The following is a 23548-nucleotide window of genomic DNA, read 5'->3' as shown; positions in this document are numbered from 1 at the left end:
AGCCCCAGTTTTACTGCCCCAACCACCTCTCCTAACCTAAAACAGTGCCTGGAGGGGGTTGCACACATGCTGTGGGTGTGATACGCAGATTCCACAAATATTATACCCCCTGTTCTGAAGGCAATACCAAGGAACGTGATCCAATCAAGTAAAGGGGGCTTTGCAGTGGTGCAGGCTTTTCAGGGTAAAAACAGGCTGTGAGAAGGTGATATGTCGCCTCCCAGCCACCTGTTTACCAGCCTCTGAAAAGAAATCTATCGCAAATAGTTTTTCAGAAGGGCAGCAAGATTTCCTATTAGTGTAAACAAGCCCTTATACTGGTAGCAGCCCTTGCCACCCCTCTGAAAAGCAATCCTTGGTGTACTACTTTTTTTTTAGAGGGCAGCCGACAGGCCTCCTTACCTTAGCACCTCTTTTAACTTTTAAAAGCCTGCCTAAGGCACTGAAACCATGCTGCGGCATGGCCTCATTTACTTGAATAAGTTTGGCAGTGGTAATACAGGCCAAATTTGATGGGGAATATTTTTTTCCGAGACTGTGAAGCAAAGCATTGTGAGTGCAACATATTTACAACCCCTCTCCATCTGCTCTGTTAGGCTAAGGGGGCAATAAAACTGAAGCCTAACCTCCTATTTTATCTCTCTCTCCCCCCCAAATGAATATATGAGGTTATATAAGGAGTGATAACTGGACGACTTGTAGACTTGAAGGACTTCCATCATCCAATCATATGCATATAAAAATGCTGTTTTTTTAAACATTTTACTTGCATGTGATCTCTGGAGCAACAGTGATTGTAGCATGCACAGTCTAATTGCCTTTAGTATCTCTACCCCTTAAGCCTTTCATACACTGTGGGGGTTATTTACTAAAAATGGAGAGTGCAAAATCTGGTTCAGCTCTGCATAGAAACGAATCTGCCTCCAGGTTTTATCGCCAAAGCCTAATTGAACAAGCTGAAGTTAGAAGCTGATTGGTTGCCATGCACCAAATTCTGAGAGCATCAGTTTAAGTAAATTAAAGCGGTGTTCCAGCCACAATTTGTTCTTTTTTAAAAGTCAGCAGCTACAAACACTGTAGCTGCTGACTTTTAATAAGGACACTTACCTGACCAGGCAGCCCGCGATGTCGGCCCCCCGAGGCCGATCTGTCCATCGGATTGGGTGCCACCGCCGACATTCTAACAAAGGGAAACAGGCAGTGGAGCTTTGCGGCTTCACTGCCCATTTCCTACTGCGCATGCGCGACGCTTTGTGAATGGGCGGCTGTCACACAGATCCAAGAAAACAGCGCGCCCCATTTCCCAGGAGGCAACGCGAGGGGTTAAGAGAAGGAACACCTCCGCGGAGAAGGAAGTGGCAGATTAGGGCGACTGCCTAGCAACAGCCATTTCTGGTAAGTATAACATTTTTTTTTTTCAATTATTTTTTTAATGTATTTTAAGGAGCCTTTTTATGTAATTTTTTTATTATTATTATTTTTTTTTATGGTGGACCTCCGCTTTAACCCCTGTGAGTTTTATTTTCATTCAACCCAGCGGTCTGAACAAAAAACATCTGAAGAGCTCAGGAGGAGTCACTGTACTAACTACCTGATGTTAGTACAGCGATCTCCCTGCTCATCGGCAGAGCTTTTTTGGTCATGCCCCTTCCACAAAAGTTGGCTGAACGGCTGGCTTCTGTCGGCCCAGCCGCCATACACATGGAATGAATGTCAGACTTTCCCGGCCGTGTGTACAAGGCTTTAGTTTGCTACAGAATTGTGCATTAGAAAGCAATTATCATGTTTATTTGCTTTTAATACTGTTTTGAGGCCCAATGGATTCAGGTTAGACAGCTATATGTAAAGAGCCATAAAGAAAAATAATAGCAGTACTTGAAGATAGGAACAACTGTATAGGCTGGAACTGAGAGCCATTTAACCTCCCAGATTGTATTTAATCAAAATTCAATTTTTAGTTTTGTTTCATGTTAAGTGCATGCATGCTAAGTAACACACATATTTATTACCTCTCACAGAGATCACAATACTCCCTCTGGCAATGTCTTCAACTGTTTTTCTCTCCAGAACAATGGTGCCATCTGTGATCAGGCATCATCCAGGGTCACCATGTTTTTCCTGGACTGAGATGCTGGCTCAGAGATGACAGTCATATAAATCCTGGTCCCTGCACAGTTCTTGGACGTTCACAAACGTCTCACGCAGATCAGCTCCAGCTGCAGCCTCTCACCCTTTGACTTGCTGCAAAGTTACAGTGTTGCAGTGTAACCAATAGATGAGAGGAAATGCTTCCCCCCTAACCCGCAGCAGACTGATGGCATCACCTTAGCCAAGGCATAGTCACTTGCCTGGAGCTTAAAGTGTTACTAAGCCCAGGACCCTGCAATCACTATATCTGGTCTCCCACCATACATAGAACATGGAAATGCAATTGTTTTAGTAAATATAAACTGCTAAATGCCTTTTCTCATCAGCAGTATATAGCAGTCTTGTGATTCTATCAGTGCCTGGTTAAAGCTTGCAGGAGGAGTTTTCTTTCTACTCCTATGAGGCTGCAGCCCCCCTGACCCCCCTCTGTCTGGACAGTGCTGATTGGCCTTGTGCTGATCACATGCACTCTCCCAAGAAAAAAAAAAAACTCTCTAGCAATACACACCAAGCTGAGCCTGTGCAGAGTGACTCCAAAGGCTCTGTCTTATCAGGAGATGGTTAGAGAACAGTGGAAGAAGGGCAGAATCAGAGAAGACGGGACCAAATAGCCTTTTTACACAATGCGGAGGATTAACTCCTTAGCTTCCACAATTAGTATAGCAAGCATGCTATATTGGATATACAGACTGATTTTACTGCTGTGGGCTTAGTAATACTTTAAAGGTTGCTTTTTAACATTCAAATGCACAGCTTTTTTAAAGAAATTATACTGCTACTACATATTGTAACATGTCAGTAGTTGATTCATGTTCACATTACTGTCCTGTATAGCAATGCAGAGAAAAAACTAATATATATATATATATATATATATATATATATTTTATTTGCAGTAAAAAAATAAAATTACTAAGGCTTACGGAAATGGATAGTAATGCATGATATCCTGCATTAAAAGAGAAGTATGAGGCTTGTTTCTTTATTCAGAATTATACTTATCTAGATGGATGCATCAGTCCGATGCTGCATCTGTTCCCTGCTGATTCTAACACCGGTGATTGCTTGGTTCTCAGAGCTCCCCGAGCAGAGAGCTGGTGACTGTCAGTCACTGCTGTCTGCTCTGGCCCCTCCCCCTCTTGCTCACTGGAGCGCTGAGCTGTGGAGTGGGCGGGAGCGGCTCGCTGAGAGGCTGAGCCAGGTGCCGATCCAGGCATGTGGGTGGATCCCGACTTCATTGTCACCATCTTGCCAGAGTCCGGACTGGCTCTGTGACGTCAGGGTCTGCTGAAACTGGGTCACAGGAGTGCAGAACAAACTGTACTTCTGTGATCCACAGGAAAAATACAGCCAAACAAGCTTTGGCTGTACTTCGCTATTAATGACATTGGGGGTTATTTACTAAAGGCAAATCCACTTTGTACTACAAGTGCACTTGAAAGTGCAGTCACTTTAAACCAGAGAGGTAGATATAAAATGATTGGAAGCTCTGCTGATTTTATCATCCAATCATGTGCAAGCTAAAATGCTGTTTTTTATTTTCCTTGCATGTCCCCCTCAGATCTACAGCGACTTTACTTCTATGTAAATAACCCCTATTGTGTCATAAATTACTCACATTCTGTGCTTAATGAAAAAAAAAAAAAAAAACAACCCCCCCCCCAAAAAAATTAAAATAAATAATAATTAATAAATGACAATAAGTGATATCATATTATATGCCGTATTATATTCCCCCTCAAACAAATGTGCAACAGGCTAAAACTGATTAAAGCGGAGTTCCACCTAAAAATAAATAAAAAGTCAGAAACTACAAACAACTACTGCAGCTGCTGACTTTTAAAATAAGGGTACTCACATGTCCAGGGCGCCTGCGATGCCCTTTACCTGAAGCCAACCCCTCCCTCAGCTCCGGGTGGAGGCGCCGGAATGGCTAGTAAGGGAATCAGGAAGTGAAGCCTTGCGGCTATACAGCCCAGTTCCATACTGTGCATGCGCAAGCCACAATGCACGTTCTGAGTGGTCCTTGCTGTTTTTTGGGACCTGTGTGTCTCCCAGAAGACAGCAGGGGTGATGGAGGAGGGGCCAGACATGGCGTAGATCGACTTGGATTCTGCTGCGATCTTTCCTCAGAAGTGGGAACAAATACCTGTATTATTATTATATTATACAGGATTTATATAAACAGGTATTATATAGACTTATATAGGTATTGCATTAGACAGGTGTATGCCCCCCCCCCCCGAAAGGTACCAAATGTGACACCGGAGGGGGGGATTCCAGACAGTGGAAGTTTGATTTTTAGGTGGAACTCCACTTTAAATACAGCGTTAGATTAACAACATGCAAACCAATATCAATATGTGTCAAAACAATTAAAATATTTACTAAAAAAGATAGTCTCTGTGCTTAACATAAATTACAAAGTTTCTATTTAGTGAATATAAGCCCACTTCCTCTTTAACCCTTTGTCAAAAACTTCTTATTTCCACCTCAGTGATTAAATCACCAAAGTACAGTCCATCACCAACTTTCGGACAAAGACTCACCAGCTGGAATTGCCCAAAAATAAGGAAATTGAGTTTAAACTGCAAAAAAATCATATGGATGGATGGATGTGTTATGGTATGTCCCACTTCAGCTCCTACTCCGAATGTCTCACACCTCAGGACCGCACTTAGCCAAGCATGAGTATCCCAAAAGTAATAAAAGTCAAATAGCATAATCCAGTAAAATAAACCTACTCCCTTTATTAAAAATATGCACTCACATAAAACTAGGGGTAGACCAATATTGTTTTTTCCAATACCAAATTTTCGGCTGCCTTTAAGGGCGATAGCCAATATCAGGTGCCGATATTCTGTATATTTAACGTTTTTATTTTTACACTGTCCTACTTTTTTTTTATCACTTTTCTTTTGCTGTCACAAGGAATGCAAACATCCCTTGTGACAGTAATAGGTACTCTTTATGGAGGGATCTGGGGTCTATAAGACCCTAAACCCCTCCACTGTACTTAAAAGTATTCAACACGCCAAGACCTGCATTTTTTTATATTTTTTTTAAAACTGGCGCCTTTTGGATGAGAGTAATCCGGGAAGTGATGTCATGGCATCGCTTCTGGGTTACTAGATCCGAGACCCGAATAAAGCTATCAGATTTCGTTGGATCTCTGGACAGCTGGCAGACATGCCGGCTGGTTGCTTGGGCCTCCTGGTGGGACGGGAGACCCAGGCTGAGTGGCGGAAGGTGGCGGCAGGGGGGATGTCCCCTCTCATTACTTGTGATAACGGCCGAGTGGCTGCTGAGCCACATCGGTTACAAGAAAGCTGACCGTCTGCTCTAAAGAACGGTACCAGGCATCACCCCGGTACAACCACTTGAAGCAATATAGGTAATATCGATAAGTTTGTTACTGGTACCAATTCTTCAAAAAAAGTGAATATGGCTGCCGATAATCGGCCACGCTGATAATTGATCGACCCCTACATAAATCCAGACAGCAATCAGACTGCAGTGTGATGATCTTCACTTCTCCCAGTAGCTGATACTGTATACTCCAATGAATAAGAGCCCGCTCTCACAACACAGTCTACCACCGATCCTTACTGCTGCTCTAAGCTAAGATGCACACAAATTGAATCCTAGCCCCTAGTTTAATTCCTTTAGAAAGCACCCACTTCCTTAGTGGAAAAGCCTGTCCCCTGCCATCATCCTGAAGAGAAGACCCTTGCTATCTGTATGGAAGCAGTGGTCTCTCTACATTGCTCTCACATGCTCAGAGCTAGAGCTCCTCCAAACAGGGGCCATACAATTTTCTGATTGCAGAGCTATAGGTTTGGTACAGCAAGAGCAGTGTCAGACTTCTACAGAGAGACCACTGCTAGGAAACAGAGAGGTTAATTTACTAAAGGCAAGTAGACTGTGCACTTTGCAAAGTGCAGTTGCTCCAGAGCTTAGTAACTGAGGTAAAGCTTCACTTTGCAAAGAATACCCAATCACGTGGAAGTAAAATAAAAAACAAAACAGCATTTTTGCTTGCACATGATTGGGTGATGGAAGTCAGCAGCGCTTCTGCTAATTTACTAAACTCTGGTGCAACTGTACTTGCACAGTGCACGGTCTATTTGATGTTAGTAAATCAACCCCAAAGGGTCCTTCTCTATAGAATACTGGCAGGGGGCAGGCTTTCTAAATCTGGGTGTAGCTGTGTTCAAATAAATTGTGAGGCCGCGTACACACGCGCGGACTGTTCGCCCAACTTTGTCCGCTGAACAGTGTTTGGGCGGACAGTCCGCTCGTGTGTGGGCTTTCAGCGGACAGTTTGACGAACAAGGTTTTACGGAATTTCCGAAAAACTGTCCGCTGAAACCTTGTTTCAGCGAACAGTCCGCCCGTGTGTAGGCTTGTTCGTCAAACTAAGTTCCGCGCATGCTCAGAAAGGATTTACACGCCGAAAGTTATAATGCAGTGTATAGGACGTCGTATTTTTCGTCCCGTCGTACGTGCCGTTCACGTCATCGCGCACGGTTTCAGCAAACTGTTCGTTCGTCGTGTGTGGCCATGTCCGTCCATGCTAATTTTGAGCGGACTGTTTGCCGAAACTGTTTGACGAACAAGGTTGGGCGAACAGTCCGCGCGTGTGTACGCGGCCTAAGACATGTTTTTCAGTAATAGTTACTATGCTACATTTATATAAGTTAGTGCAACCCCGGATATACACTCCAAAATAAAATGGTCAATGTCTCAAGAGCACAAGGACACTGTATACGTAAATTTTTTACATAATGTAGAGGAATGGTAAAGCTTTTCTCTCTAGCTTAGCTGAACTTTGGCCAAGAAGTATTTTTGAACAATTGCTCTGTAAAATGAAATGACCGCTAATGAAGTGTGTTTTTTTTTTTGTGGCTGCTGCTAAAGGGAAAACGAATAGTTTCTTTCAGCTGTTAGTGCTGAACTTCCAGCTCTGAAACGTAAAGATCCAGCTGTAGTACACAGATCATAGCGGGGCACTCTCTTGGCACCTTTTCAATGGAAAAAAACATTGTGCAATCTTTTCACAAAGATGTTCTGTGAATTGAGGAGTTGCGGATGAATGGAAGAAGTGCAGAGCACTGATCTGTGTACCACAGCTGGATCTGCAAGATTCAGTGTCTTCAATGTCTTCAAAAGTCTTTCCTAGCGCAGCAGCAGTCACAAAGGTCACATACTTAAAAAAAATAAAAAATTTGGGGATGTAGTTTACTTTTTAGTTAAGGTAGCACTAAAATAGGAATTGATTTCCTGAGGATGGGCAGGGCAAAAATTGAAACTGATCCCACATACTTATGCCTAATTTTTATGCAATAAGTGCATCTGGAGTCATCTTGATCAACTAGTGTGGTAATTTGGAGCTAATGGGGAAGGGAAATATTTTCATTTTTTTTTTTTTTTTTTTTATTTGCTTGTTAACTTTTTTGACCATTTTTTTCCCTTTTTTATTCATGGGGAGAGGTGGATAAGGTCAGTAATGCCGCGTACACACGGTCGTGTGTGTGTGCTCCATCGAACATTTTCTGTCTAAATTTCCGGCAACAAATGTTTGATAGCAGGTTCTCAAATTTTCTGCCAACAAAACTCAAAACTTGTTGTTGGAAAGTCCGATCGTGTGTACACAAGTCCGTTGCACAAAAGTTCACGCATGCTCGGAATCAAGCAGAAGGAGCCGCTCTGGCTATTGAACTTCCTTTTTCTCGGCTCGTCGTATGTGTTGTACGTTACCGCGTTCTCGCGTTCAGAATTTTTGGCCAACATGTGTGTAACCATGTGTATGCAAGACAAGTTTGAGCCAACATCCTTCGAACAAAAATCTACGGTTTTGTTGTCGGAAAATCCGATCATGTGTACACAGCATAAGACTTGATTCAGCCCTATGTTCACCTTTGTTGCAATAGATCACTAATAATAATGGTGATGTACTGCTCTCTGTCATTAGGAAGCAATTAATCACTGTTGCTGTGATCTGTTGCTGCAGGGAGAGGCATGCAAAGGGGGATCAGCTTTGCTCTGCTTTATGGCCAGAGGCACTCACATGGAATACTGATGACCTCACAGAAAGCACAGTGATAATGTTGTGCTACTGAGCACTCAGAGCTCTCTGTTGCACAACTGAAAAGCCAGGAGCCAGGAGCATTTTATCTCAGGGATAAGCTAATGTTGTCACTAATAGCTTGCAGCCCAAGCAGCAGAGCCTCCCGCATTGGTCCACAGCAATTTTGAAATCAATCTGTGCTGGAGAGCAACTTCTGAAGTACCATTGTGGTGTGCAAGGGTTCTTATATACAGTACTGTATACAGATTAGACAAAAGTAAGCCATGTCCAGGTCTACATCGCAAGAGAGACCAACACAGAAACAAGACGTTATGATGATGGCCTGTCTTTAATTATAGATATGTGGGGCCTAAATCATCCACTTAATAACAGTAGTGTTATATGAGGCCACTTCTGGTCTATGTAGCCCTCTGATATGTTGGTTTATGATGCCCCTCCTCTGTGGTAACATGTTGGATGATTGGATATATTTATCACTGGGAACGCCATCCTGTTTCATTATCTCCCAATCTATCCCAAAGGAGCAGGCGCTGACCCAAGAAATGTATTGAATTCTTGATATTCTGATAATTATCTGAATCAAACAATGGAAGTCTGCATTAGTGAACTAACTAAATGCAGTTAGATTTATTGGGGTATCTGGGTTGAATTGTTGTATAAGAAGCTCATATGTACAGTATAAGGAACAGCATGTAGCATATGTGTTACCTTTAACATCTAAGAATTTTAATGATACAAGTAAAAATATTTGATTTTGTATAAGTTTTTTAGGGTACTCACAAATGAATCCGAGCTCCCACTTGATCCCAGAGGGCATCTACATAGCTGGTATGTCTGCCCCTGACTGCACATGATTAATGACTAGATATTTTTATGTACAATGTGTTTTACTTGCATGAATTTCTGGTCCTAAATAGAAAATGCATATGATTCATGTAAACTACAAAAAAGCATATAAATATGGTAAATGCAAGTAAATGCTCAAGGGATGTGTGTAAATGCAATTATAATAATTCAAGTTTAAATCAACCTCCTGAAAAGCAGCCTTTAGTGAGCCTTGATGCACCACTGCACCAAAGAAAAGACTGCCCCATTACAACAGTCTTCAGCATGTCTAGAGCAGGGGTAGGCAACCTTTGGGAGGTGAAGATCTACCTGGACAACATCAAAGAGATCAAAGATCACCAGGGTGCCACGCCCTTTAAAAAAAAAAAGAAATTAACTAGCAAACCTCCAATAAAAAGTTAAGACAGCATGAAGAAACTTAGAAAAATTGTATAAAACTGACATCACTGTAGATATATAGATATAGCCTACCTTAAAATTTAGCTCCAGGGAGAAAATTGGCATTTACTTTCATTCACAGTTTTCTTTCATGTCTGGGGAATACATGGTCAACCCCACAAGGCAGATGCTGGATTTCATCATGAAAGCAGAACATCTGGCACTGCAGGTCATTTTTTTCAACTACAGGCCTGACTATCTGCTCTGATTTTTGGCCAGTGTAAGTAGTATTTAGGGCAGTGTACCAAGGTCAGTAGGTATGTAGGACAGTGTACAGAGGTCAGTAGTAGGTAGGGCAGTGTACAGAGGTCAGTAGTAGGTAGGGCAGTGTACAGAGGTCGGTAGGATTTTATACAGTCTACAGGGGTCAATAGTAGGTAGGGCAATGTACAGAGGTCAGTAGTACGTATGGTATTGTACTGATGTCAGTAGTAGGTAGGGCAGAGAACAGAGGTCAGTAGGATGTTGGGCAGTGTACAGAGATTTGTAGTATGTAGGGCAGTGTACATAGATTAGTAATAGGCAGGGCAGTGTACAGAGGTCAGTAGAATGCTGGGCAGTGTTCAGAGGTCAGTAGTAGGTAGGGCAGTGTCCTGGGGTCATTAGTATGTAGGGCAGTGTACCGAGGACATTAGTAGGTAGGGCAGTGTACAGAGGTCAATAGGATGAAGAGAAGTGTACAGAGGTCAACAGTATGGAGAGAAGTGTATAGAAATCAGTGTGACAGAGGACAGGGGATCAGGAGGGCTCAGTACACGGGGGCTAGGAGGGTACAGTACTGAGGGGTTAGGTGCAGGGGGGCCAGGAGGGTACGGTGCAGGGGGGTCAGGAGGGCACAGTATTGGGGCGTCAAGAGGGCACGGTACTGGGGGCTCAGGAGGGCAGGGTACGGGGGGTTAAGAGGGTATGGTTTGGGGAGTTAGGAGGGCATGATACTGGGGTGGTCAGGATATCATGGTGTAAGTAGGTCAAGAGGGCATGGGGCAGGGAGGTTAGGAAGGTATAGTTCTGGGTGGTCAAAAAGGCACAAAAGTACTTTCCTTATGCAAAGTAGCGCAGAGAAGCTGTCATGGCAGAGCTGCATGTTCTGTCGCTGATTCCCACCGGCTCTCCTCTCACATGATATCACCTGCCCTGGATTTATCAGAGGGGAGGGCCAGTGTGGAGGTGAACACTGCAGTCAGTGGAAGAGCTTGAACGTGTTCAGTCAAGAGCTCTAAGCTGCCCAAGCTATTTTGGAGGCAGCTAATGAGCAGCTGTGGGCCGGGGCTGTCTCCTCAGTTTAGGATTGGTTGAGTGTTACTGCACACTCTGCAGCTGAGGGGAAAAACACGGGATCGCAATCCAGCTGTGGGGAAAAACACGGAATCGCAAACCACCTGTCACCTGCCCGCATTGGGATTGTTTAGATGGAAGGTCCCTGCGCGGTACATAGGCCGTATCTATTCATACATGCATTTTGTCTGCAGTCGTGTTGTAAAGCATACAAATAGCCATTTAAATATTTCTCATCTACACGACAGCCATAGGAAACCAGCTAAATACACTGTTAAAATATATGTATGTGAAGGGATAGATTTTCTAAAACTGGTGCACGCAGAATCTGGTGCAGCTGTGCATAATAACCAATCAGCTTCTAACTTCAGCTTGTTCAATTAAGTGTTGGCAATAAAACCTAGAAGATGATTGGTTACACAAGATTCTGTGTGCACCTGTTTTAACAAATCTGCCCATTAGTATTTTATTTGTTATTATTATACAGGGTTTATATAGCGCCAGCAGTTTGAGCAGCACTTTAAAGCATGAGGGCAGACAGTCCAGTTACAATACAATTCAATACAGGAGGAATCGAGGGCCCTGCTCATTAGAGCTTACAATCTAGAAGGGAGGGTCAAGTAATAAAAAAGGTAATAACTGTGGGGGATGAGCTGATGGTGAAAATAAAAGTACAGTTGTTAGGTAGGGGCAGGATAGGCTTCTCTGAAGAGGAGGGTTTTCGGGGATCGTCTAAAAGCAAACAGAGTAGGAGATAATCAGATAGATTGGGGAAGGGAGTTCCATAAGTTGGGAGAGGCTCTAGAAAAGTCCTGGAGGCAAGCATGGGAGGAGGTGAAGAGGAAGCTAGAGCACAGGAGGTTGGTATTTTTGAGACTTGGCTAGTGATGTAGGTGGGGACTGAGTTGTGGATTGATTTGTAAGTTGTTGTTAGTATTCTAAATTGAATTTGTTGGGTGAGCAGAAGCCAATAGAGGGATTGACCGAGAGGAGTAGCAGACACAGAGTGATTGGTAAGGTGAATGAGTCTGGCAGCAGCATTCATGATGGACCAAAGGAGGTATAGCATATGTAAAGGTAAGCTAATGACAAGGGAGTTGCTGTAGTCGAGGTAAGAGGTGACCAGGGGGTGGGTTAGGAGTTTTATGCTGTGATTGATTAGAAAAGGGTGTATTTTGGAGATGTTGTGGAGGTTGAGGCGGCAAGATTTGGTAATTGATTGGAAGGTGGCCTAAAGGATTACACCTAGAACCTTGGCAAGCCAGGATGGGCTCATTGTTGTGCCGTTGATCTTGACAGAGATTCAAACACACTGCATAAACAGGTTGTCACTGTTTCAATTAGCAGTGTGATGATATTGCAAAAAGCAGGCAGCGGGTACAGGAAATCATCTTCCTGTCTGGGCAGTTTGATGGGGGTGAGTGAAGAGGGCACCTAAAAAATTTACATCTTTTGACAGGAAAATAAACATATTTTTTCAACAACAAACATTTTTTTACATTTTTTGCAGCCTTTGTCCTGTTGTGGAGATTTACCTTTATTTCATGTCCCAGAGATGCAACTATAAGAGGAAATCTCTACAAAATGAGGGAGATTCTCCTTAGATAGTTGTCATTAGAACAGGGGTCTCCATCATTGGAAGATTTCCTCTCACCTCTTTTTCCGGTGACAACTCTAAAATTTGTGATTTGTCCTGACTTTCTCTCTTTATAACAATGGTCTTCAGGACAAACAAATGGGTAACTCTACCCAGCGGGGATATGCAGACAGCAATAAAAATCTGACAGGATTTCTAATCCCTCCCCCCCTTTATCTAACAAAATGATATACACTATAATGGATAAAGATAACATACCAAACTTAGAATTACATTTTTTATTTTATTTTTTGCTTTATTTTTTATTTTTAGAAATGCAGCCCCATATTAAACATAAATCATTTGGTTTGTCGTGAGTCAGCAGTTCTGTATAATAGAATTTACTAGAAATAGGTCATACATCCTATTAGCAAGCAAACTCGATTACAATTAAATTGTCCCTTTGAGAATATGTCTTTGTAGCTTTTTTTATTCTTTGTAAAAATACTATGCATGCAGAACCAGCAGTAACTATGTCCTGGCGATAACTACAGTCGCATTTCCAGTAACATTACTCTGCCTCCGTGTGACATATTTTTATCTTCCAAGCTTCGCAAGAAATCATAGACATGCATTAAGTCTAAACATTTTACACGCTTCCAGTACTCTAGTGGAAAATGATTAATAGTGACACCGCAATTCTTCGTCTTCTCTCTGCAAACCTTTCTTATCCGTACATGTAATTTTTTTTTTTTTGCTCCTTTTTAAATTGTGGATGTACTTTTTCAACTAAATGTGACCCTCTTGTACTTGAGATCTACAGGATATTTTTTTCCTAACAGTGACAGATGCAAGTATGACACATATGGCTGAATCTGCCACGTTTCATTATGAGATTGAGCACAATGACACAACTGATGCAACTGGAATACGCTCGTGCTTATCTGGGAAATTATGGCTGCGGTTAAAACGTATTCATTTGGAAAGAATCAGGAGCCTGTCTATGCATTCATTGGATTCTCTCAACAAAAAGAAACTAATGAACTCCCATCAGTCAGAAGAAAGCTTTGAGGAGTCTCTGGGGGATGTTTTTCTATTGCATGATAGTGGTCCTTTTGATTTATTATGGAAGCATTTGAAAAAGACATGCAATATAAGCACCAGTGTAGTGCAGATAGATCACACTGCATATGTATGCACGGATAGTCCCCTATCTGATTTTACAGTACACATGGGAACATTATTAGGACCTTCGCTGAACACATTAAAAAGAATAGAATCCTACAAGATATGACGCAGTGTTCTACTACTGCTTCAACAGTTCTTAAAATAACATGTATTTTTTAAAGCGGAAGTTCAGTAAAACAGCTGCATACAAGTGAACAGTTGTATCTTGCTATTATTATGTTCACATACACAATCAGTGCTAAAACAAAAATATGTGCTACAAATAATACACAATGTTGCAAAGTCCGCAATCTTGCTGTGTAACTGTACTTCATTCACCACACAAAGAATGCCCTTGAAAATGGATCCACCGCCTTTGACCAGGTAAATTATGTGCAGCTCTGCCAATGTTTTGATCTCCACATCAAATGTGCTCCTATATCTCCAGATCCCTCTTATGCCGCGTACACACGGGCGGATTGTATGGCGTACTTAGTCCGTCGAAACACATTTCAGCGGACAATCCGCTCGTGTGTGGGCTTCAGCGGACTTATTCAGCGTGCAGTCCGGAGTACTAAGTATTTTGGTTTTTTCGAAATTCTGTCCGTCGTACTTTGGTTTCAGCGGACAATACGGTCGTCAGTATGCTAGTTCACCGGACTAAGAATGGCGCATGCCCAGAAAGGATTTACACGGCGGAAGGGTGCTTTGCTGTGTCTTGGACTTCCTATTTCTAGTCCCGTCGTACGTGCTGTACACGTCATCGCGCAAGCTTTCGACGGACTGTTTGTGTATCCGTGTGTGGTCAAGTCCGTTCAGTGGAAAGTACGACGGACTGTCCGTCGGATTGTATGACGGACTAAGTACGCCATACAATCCGCTCGTGTGTACGCGGCAATAGGAAATACATTCAGATAGAAACACACAATTATTTCATATTGGATCGCTCTTTCCATCACTCCACCTCTGTCTTTTAAGATTTTGTCAGTGGGCAAGGATTTACACATAAAATATCACCCAATAGTTATAATAATGTGTTATTAAAACAAATTGAATAAAAACATATAGCTGTGCTTATATTATATAAGTGCACCGAGCGTTGTGATAAACAACATGCAAGTATAGTAAGTACAGTGCCTTGCGAAAGTATTCGGCCCCCTTGTACTTTTCAACTTTTTGCCACATTTCAGGCTTCAAACATAAAGATATACAATTTTTATTTTTTGTGAAGAATCACCAACAAGTGGGACACAATTGTGAAGGGGAACGAAATCTATTGGATTTTTGAAACTTTTTTAACTAATAAAAAAATGAAAAGTGGGGCGTGCAAAATTATTCGGCCCCCTTGCGTTAATACTTTGTAGAGCCACCTTTTGCTGCGATTACAGCTGCAAGTCGCTTGGGGTATGTCTCTATCAGTTTTGCACATCGAGAGACTGAAATTCTTGCCCATTCTTCCTTGCAAAACAGCTCAAGCTCAGTGAGGTTGGATGGAGAGCGTTTGTGAACAGCAGTTTTCAGCTCTTTCCACAGATTCTCGATTGGATTCAGGTCTGGACTTTGACTTGGCCATTCTAACACCTGGATATGTTTATTTGTGAACCATTCCTTAGTAGATTTTGCTGTATGTTTGGGATCATTGTCTTGTTGGAAGATAAATCTCCATCCCAGTTTCAGGTCTTTTGCAGACTCCAACAGGTTTTCATCCAGAATAGTCCTGTATTTGGCTGCATCCATCTTCCCCTCAATTTTAACCATCTTCCCTGTCCCTGCTGAAGAAAAGCAAGCCCAAACCATGATGCTGCCACCACCATGTTTGACAGTGGGGATGGTGTGTTGAGGGTGATGAGCTGTGTTGCTTTTACGCCAAACATATCGTTTTGCATTGTGGGCAATAAGTTTGATTTTGGTTTCATATGACCAGAGCACCTTCTTAAACATGTTTGGTGTGTCTCCCAGGTGGCTTGTGGCAAACTTTAGATGAGACTTTTTATGGATATCTTTGAGAAATGGCTTTCTTCTTGCCACTCTTCCATAAAGGCCAGATTTGTGCAGCGTACGACTGATTGTTGTCCTATGGACAGACTCTCCCACCTCAGCTGTAGTTCTCTGCAGTTCATCCAGAGTGATCATGGGCCTCTTGGCTGCATCTCTGATCAGTCTTCTCCTTGTCTGAGCTGAAAGTTTAGAGGGACGGCAAGGTCTTGGTAGATTTGCAGTGGTCTGATACTCCTTCCATTTCAAAATGATCGCTTGCACAGTGCTCCTTGGGATGTTTAAAGCTTGGGAACATTTTTTGTATCCAAATCCGACTTTAAATTTCTCCACAACAGTATTACAGACCTGCCTGGTGTGTTCCTTGGTCTTCATGATGCTCTCTGCACTTTCAACAGAACCCTGAGACTATCACAGAGCAGGTGCATTTATACAGAGACTTGATTACACACAGGTGGATTCTATTTATCACCATCAGTCATTTAGGACAACATTGGATCATTCAGAGATCCTCGCTGAACTTCTGGAGGGAGTTTGCTGCACTGAAAGTAAAGGGGCCGAATAATTTTGCACGCACCACTTTTCAGTTTTTTATCTGCTAAAAAAGTTTAAAATATCCAATAGATTTCGTTCCACTTCACAATTGTGTCCTACTTGGTGATTCTTCACAAAAAATTAAAATTTTATATCTTTATGTTTGAAGCCTGAAATGTGGCAAAAGGTTGAAAAGTTGAAGGGGGCCGAATACTTTCGCAAGGCACTGTATATTCAGCTGCATAGGGTGCTAAAAAAAGGCAGATGCCCTTTGGGCTCCATTAGCGGTTAATCCCGAGCTTGTCCTCCACCACCAAGAGTGGTGAAGCCATCTGCTAACCTCATTTTATAATTTTTCTGTGAGGTCTGGTGACGATGATAAAAATGTGCATCTGACCTTTAAGACCTTTATAGTTTGAGGGCCATCCCATCTGGTGAGTTAGCATTTCTGAAGGTGGTGGTGAAAAAACATATGTGGTGTGGACTTCAGAACACCACAGCTGTGCTGTGCATAATTTACTTGGTTAACCATAATGGATCCATTTCTAAGGAAATTTTTTGTATGATGATTGGTGAATGAAACACAATTACATAGAAAGACTGTGGATTTTGCAATGTTGTAGTAAATTATGTTTAGCACATTTTTCTGTTTTAGTACTGGTTGTATATATGGATATAATATATTTATGTAATCATAGTTGCTTTCCTCAATATAAGGGTTTTATTAGAATGTTTGATCATTGGTCGGAGTGGTTGGAGGGTAGGGATAATCTCAAGGTTCAGTCCGAACTGAAGTTTGGCTGTTTGGGCAAAATCTGGTTTACCTGAATTACTACCACTATTATACATAACTGCTTACCATTGCCAATGGTTTTTAAGGATGCAGGCACTGCCAAGTTTTTAACAACCAGTGACATCACCAGCTCTACTCACTTGCTTGGCCAGTATTTCCCCCCCACTGGCAAAGTACCCTCCCTCCATGTTGAAGGCATGTGGCCTGGTATGGTTCAGGAGGGTTGGCCCAGTATGATTTACACCCCCCTCCTTCCTGGTCAGCCAGGCTGCATGGTTGGATTAAGGGTCTGTTGTGGTATGGCATTTGGAATATTGTTCCTTTTGAACCATTTAAAAAATCACTAGTGCTGGCCGAGTGGATTTTTTTAAAACAATTTTTTGCATTGGTACATGTTCCACAGAGCCGACCTCACCTCCCCCTATGCTATTTTTGACACCCCTTGCCTACTAGGCCAGACTAATGGCATTTTTAGTTTGACAGTTTTGGCTCCTATTGATTTCAATCGGGTTTAGGCTCAGCATCTCAACTTCTTTAAAGTTCACCGAATCCCTGCCGAATGGAACCCAGGACAGTTTGGCTCATCATTATTGCAGTGCAGCGGTTGTCAACTGACAAGATAAGGGGGACCTCAAAAACAGCACATGAAGTCTTAAAGGGTTACACATAATATTTAGTGTATGTAATGCTACAGAAAACGGCCATAGTCTTGATAGAGGAAATGGTAAATGATTGTTCTGCAGGAGGGTTGGGAGACTGAAGTCATGCTATAATAGAAAGACAGACTAGGGACATAAAACCCCTTGAGAACACTTCTAGGGGTGTCCAAGGGGCACACTTCAAACAATAAGGGGACACACGTGGCCCTTGAACCACAGGTTAGGCACCAGGATTGTAGGGGATATTTTATCTGCTATTATACTACTGTTAAAGAAACAAAGTGATATATTCTCTTTACAGCTGACGATGCAACCCACTAATACCTTCTCTAAGCTTCCTCATCACTTTGTTCCTCCAGGAGTCAAATTCCATGTAAGCTCCATGTCAGATATTGTAGGAAAAGGGTTGGTGATGCCATCTTGCTTAGTGTTGGGGCATGGTGACTAAACTTTCAGGCCTCAAGCACTGCATCTTGGGAGGTGGCCATATGCACCACAATATCATGAAAATACTTACCTCCTGAACCTTTTTCACATCCGTAAGGAATTCAAAGTTTTCAATAATGTCCCCCATTTCCCTGTGTTCTCATGGCTGTATGTATTTCTCACAGTCTCTTCTGATATGTTTATGTTTATAAAGCCTCAGCAAAAATTCTGCAGTAGTGTTAAAGGGTAAAAGGATTAAGTATTTTCTTGTCTATGCTTGCCAGTCAGCCACTAAGTTTTTAATCACATTTATGTATGATGCAAATTTAAAAATGCATTTGGTGGTGATATCCTGAGTGTTTCAAGTTCCATGCCATACAGTGGGTGGGTTTGTAGAGGTCTCAATACGCATATGACTTTTGTATGTTCCAGTTGGCCCTGACAACAGTCATCTGGTTTAGGAAGTTTAGGAATAACCTTGTCCTATTACCCTAGTAAGGATTCTGAATATACTTTCTAGACATACAGCTAGGCACAACAGGGGTAATCTACAAATCAGCATATCAAATCCTTAATGAAACTATAGAAGTATGAAGAAGAAACAATATCTAAGGACATAAAATATTACCTTCAGGTCAATGGTAAAATGTAAACTTCAAAATATGAAGTTCTTATTAGAGATCAATGAATTGGTTTCTCTACCGCCAATTCCTAATGAATTATGCTGATCCCCAGTGATTGGATGTTCACAGTGGGTTGCCAATTCATGCTACCCTGAAAAAATCTGCCTTGCAAACTCATAAAGGGGCAATCTGTAGCAGTTCAATTCTGAATTATAAAATAGGCAGCTGGTTAAACATATCAGAAAGCCTAATTTTCCATGTCACCCCACCAGAGACTTTCTGTCGGCAGTGTAGGTAGAATGTAACAAGTTTTATGCTTTTTTTTTTTTTTTTGAAGAGGGTGCAGGGGGTTGGGGTATAGAATTGGCCATTCTCCCTGTGATGTTGTAGCCAAAAAAAAGTATACTTTTTATTAGGGTAATATGTGATAAGGAAGTCACTATGACATCACAGACAGCAAATAAACTTGCTTCAAACCCCCTGCACCATCTACTTGTAATAGGTGCATTTTGGGTCCTGTTTGCACTTCTGACAACAGGCTCTTCATGTGAACTATTAAAAGAACCAACCTTTACTAGATCATTAAAAAAAATTGGCAGAATACAAATATCTATCTAGTCAGGTCTTGGCCTCTACTTATTTTATCTGGTGGAGCATATTTGCCAATGTTTGCTGGTCTTCACTTGCTATCTCTTATCACTCTGCTTTTCGTTATTTTCTATGTGATATACAGTACATGTGCTGTGGTTGTGAATATGATAATCAATTGTAAATATACATGCACAAAAAGATAATGAACTCACAAGGAAAGTTGTTTACCTGTGTTGTAATGCTTTGTGCAATAGCCAAGCTCATTCTCCTCTTTTAGTATAAACTGCGGCAACGTTAAACCATCAGCCACTTGCACTGGGCTATTGCTCATCCATTCAAATATAAGGTCATTCATTGTGTATCCAACTAAGATAAACAAACCACAGATGATTAGATTGTAAATTGAAGCCACATCAATATCTCATGGAAAGAAAAGGAAGCATTTTCTCTTCATTTGGAGCAGGCAAAGAACTGAACACTAAGCCAGGTCTAATTATTGCCCTTTATTTGGAAGAAAACCAAAATGATTTGCATTATGTAATGTTTTTATAAAATGCTGATTATAACACAAGATGACTGCTTTCTGCTCATTTTATTCTCTGGATGAAAAAAAATCACTGTCATGTTTGCTCCATAGACATTAGCATACCCTATTTCTTCATTTCATCCACAGTTAATATTTTGTGATAATTTGCCGGAAATACTTTTTTAGCCCCTGGTTTTGCCATAATTGGTCCATTCAAATGTTGCATTATGGTAATACACAGTAAAATGTTTGTTACCGCAGTGGACAACAGTTCATATACTGCAGTGTGTGTAGTGTCATTCATAATGAATGCCACAGCAACACATAGTACAGCAGCAGCTACTGTTCTGCAGCACACCACAACACAGTTGCCATGTATTGTGGTGCACTGTGTTAAAAAAAAAGTGCATTTTAATTTTTTTCCTTATGGTGCACTGCCAGCTCATTTAAAAGGCACAATGACCCGCACTCAGAAACATGTTGTCTTAATACAATGCATAACGTAAATGGGGCTGTGATTACATATAGTCAAACCCCTCTAGCATCTTATTTGTTATGTTATGTTGTTTATTTATATCCCTAGTGCCCAACACATGGCCTCAAGCTCCGTGTGACCCAACAAGCCTTTACAAGCATCACGTGGGTTATTGGGCACCATACAGATGACAGAGTGGCAGCAGGGTGTGCTCCAGCACCTGGCACTGAAAGAAAGATTGTACTATGGGCGGTGTTATCTCCTGAAAAGTACAAGTAAAGTTCCAACTTGAGGAGAGAGATTGGGAGGGGCGCAGGAGCACCTGCTAGGTAAGCAATCACCAATTGGGGGATTGTTACGGTAACACTTTCACTACCTTGACCACACTTTCACTACCTTGACAGGATAGATTCAATTTCATTGCCAATAAGCACCAATGCTGGGGGGGGGGGGGGGGGGGTTAACATTCACTGTCATGACCACCAGAACAGAGAGAAGGGAATGACACTTTCACTGCCATGACTACTAATACAGGGATTTAACTTTCACTGTCATGATGACCAATGTGGAGGAGGTTGGGGATGGGGTGGTTAACTTTCACTGCCATGACCACCAATGTGGGGGGTTGATGGGGTTACCCTTTGCTGTCACTGACCACCAATGCAGGGGGAACAGGTTACAATTTGTTGCCACTCACCACCAATGTAGGGGATTGGTTAAATTTCACTGCCACTGACCACCAGTGTAGGGAGGTTAATACTACTGACACCAATGCTGGAGGCTATTATTGTGTCCATTGACACCAATGTTGGGAATTATTATTGTGTTCAGTGACACCAATTCATAGGGTTAATATTGCATCCACTGACACCAATATTGGGGGTTATTATTGATTCTGCTCACACCAATACTGGGGTTAATATTGCACCAACTGACACCAATGTTGTGGGTTATTATTGACATCAAAACTGGGGGTTATTGTACTCCAACTCATTCAGTGTGCATCGTGGTTTTGGGCATTGAGTTGCAAAAATGTGCTGGGGGACCTCTGTAATTTTCAAGTTAAAGTTTCAACATAATCTTCAGCAGTTTGCTTAGATGAATAGAATGTTTTGCAGTAGATGTGCAGAGTGTGGATCCTAATGCCGCGTACACGCGATCAGACTATCTGGCGGACTTGGTCTGGCGGACAAGAGTCCGCTAGACAATCTGCCCATGTGTGGGCCCTGGCGGACTTTTTTTTCTCAAAAGTCCGGCGGACTTAAAAAGTAGTTTTGACTCAAAAATTATCTCGCAGTCCGGCGGACAGTCCGGCCATGTGTGTGCTAGTCTGCTGTACTTTTGAAATGAAGGGACTTTCCCGCACATGGAGGAAAGTCCATTCATTTTGAACGCGGCTCCAGGTAACCGGGACTAGCTGGCCCCGTCACCTGGTATGGACTTAAAGGGGAAGCCCTACACCGAAAAAAAACAGCGTGGGGGGTCCCCCCAAGGTCCATATAAGACCCTTATCCCAGCCGGTCAGGAAAGGGGTTGGGGACGAGCGAGCACCCCCCCTCCTGAGCCATACCTGGCCACGTGCCCTCAACATGGGAGGAGCCTTGGGGAAGGGGGGCCTTGTGGTCACCCCACCCCAAAGCACCTTGTCCCCATGTTGATGAGGGCAAGGGACTCTTCCCGACAACCCTGGCCATTGGTTGTCGGGGTCTGTGGCGGGGGGCTTATCGGAATCCAGGAGCCCCCTTGAATAAGGGGACTCCCAGATACCGGCCCCCCCAGCCTATGTGAATGAGTATGGGGTATAATGTACACCTACCCATTCATCTGGTGAAAAAATGTAAAAAGAAAAACACCACACAAGGGTTTAAAATAATTTATTGCACAGCTCCGGCGGGTCTTCTTCCGTCTTGGGGGGTCTTCTCGTCTGACTCCTCTGCTATCTTCTGCTAGCTCTTTTACTAGCGCAGGAGCCCGACTTTCTTCTCTGTCGCCACCCCGGGGTCTTCGTCCCCGCTCACTCGTCCCCACCCCCTTTCCTGACCGGCTGCATGCTCAGATAAGGGTCTTATATGGACCTGGGGGTGACCCCCATACAATTTTTTTCGACATAGGGCTTCCCCTTTAAGTCCATACCAGGTAACGGGGCCAGCGACGTGTCAATCTCGCCACCAAAGGCCACGATATTGACTTCATTCGCTAGTCCCGGCTACCTGGTGCCGCATTCAAAATGAACAGACTTTCCTCCGTATGTGGGCAAGTCCGTTCATTTCAAAAGTACGGCGGACTCCCTCCATAGTCCGGCGGACTAAGTCCACCGGAAAAGTCTGGTTGTATGTGGGCAGGTCCGCTCGTTCGGAAAGTCAGACGGACCTCTACTTCAAAGTCCGGCAGTTTGTCTGCCGGGCTAAGTCCGCCGGACAGTCTGATCGTGTGTACACGGCATAAGAACGCAAAATGCCCCAGTAGATATATATCTAGAATGTTATATTTATCTCTTTTGGGGATCAATAAAAATCAATCCAACTGGGAGACCTGGATCTGTTGTACAATCAAAAATAGCAATGATTCCCCTAAATAGTGAAGCCACATTCATGACATTGTGTGCATTAATATGGTAGGGGCTTTCTGCTTGTCTTCTCCTTCTTATATTTGAGTTGTCTGTGAAAAAGTTGGTGCCCTGGACAGTTTTTACCCTTTGTCTATAAAAAATAAAACATTTGAATAAGTGGCCAGTTTCTAGTGGAAGTTGGCTAACTTTTGGGTTGTGTGAGAAAACCAGCACTCATATAGGACACCCACAAAATATAACAAGGAACTATATAAAGACATCCCTGGTGCAGATGTAACCCATGACCTTAAGGCCACAGTGCTAACCAATAATACACAGTACTAAGAAGGATATGAATGGTGACGTGGAATAGACCACACCACACCAACAATCATCAGAAGTGTAGTATATATTTATGCCAACCAGGCCAATGTCATTGAGAAGGAAATTCCACTGTGAGACTGTGGTAATGAAAAGTGTTGTCTGTTTGTTTCAGGCATCAGAGCTTTTGATATGGATGCTATATCAAGCCATGCCAATAAAACAGTAAACTGTAAATGATTGTGTTTGCTCACTAGGCTACTGAGCCATCTATATTGCCCAATTGAGAAAAAAATACACCCTTTATGTTGGTATATGGGTTTGTCTTTGACTTACTATAGCTATCTTCAGTGGATTATGGGAACTTCAGTGCCATCAAGCATAGTTTTAACCTTCCCTGTTGGATACAGTGGATACATAATATGACATTGTAAGGTAATAAAACTATCTACTGATTATTTTGCTACAGTTATTGATAACATTTGTAGACTTGCTTTTCAAAAGTTGTTCTACATA

At 42.4% G+C, this 23548-nt stretch overlaps 1 protein-coding gene across 8 annotated transcripts in view; it reads right to left on the bottom strand.

Annotated features, from left to right (window-relative positions):
* Positions 1-23548, bottom strand: part of GLRA2 (glycine receptor alpha 2) — a 262265-nt gene that overhangs the window by 174541 nt on the left and 64176 nt on the right. For all 8 annotated transcript variants that reach the window (XM_077480214.1, XM_077480219.1, XM_077480216.1 and 5 more), the window contains one exon: positions 19391-19528. In XM_077480214.1, coding sequence (XP_077336340.1) covers positions 19391-19528 — 138 coding nt within the window. The remainder of the gene's footprint in view (positions 1-19390; positions 19529-23548) is intronic.

Source organism: Lithobates pipiens, unplaced genomic scaffold (genome assembly GCF_037356315.1).
Source record: "Lithobates pipiens isolate NorthernLeopardFrog02 unplaced genomic scaffold, aLitPip1_a1.2 Scaffold_16, whole genome shotgun sequence".
Lineage (NCBI taxonomy): Eukaryota > Metazoa > Chordata > Amphibia > Anura > Ranidae > Lithobates > Lithobates pipiens.
Note: the sequence above shows the minus strand (reverse complement) of the source record. Positions and strands in the feature narration are given on the sequence as shown.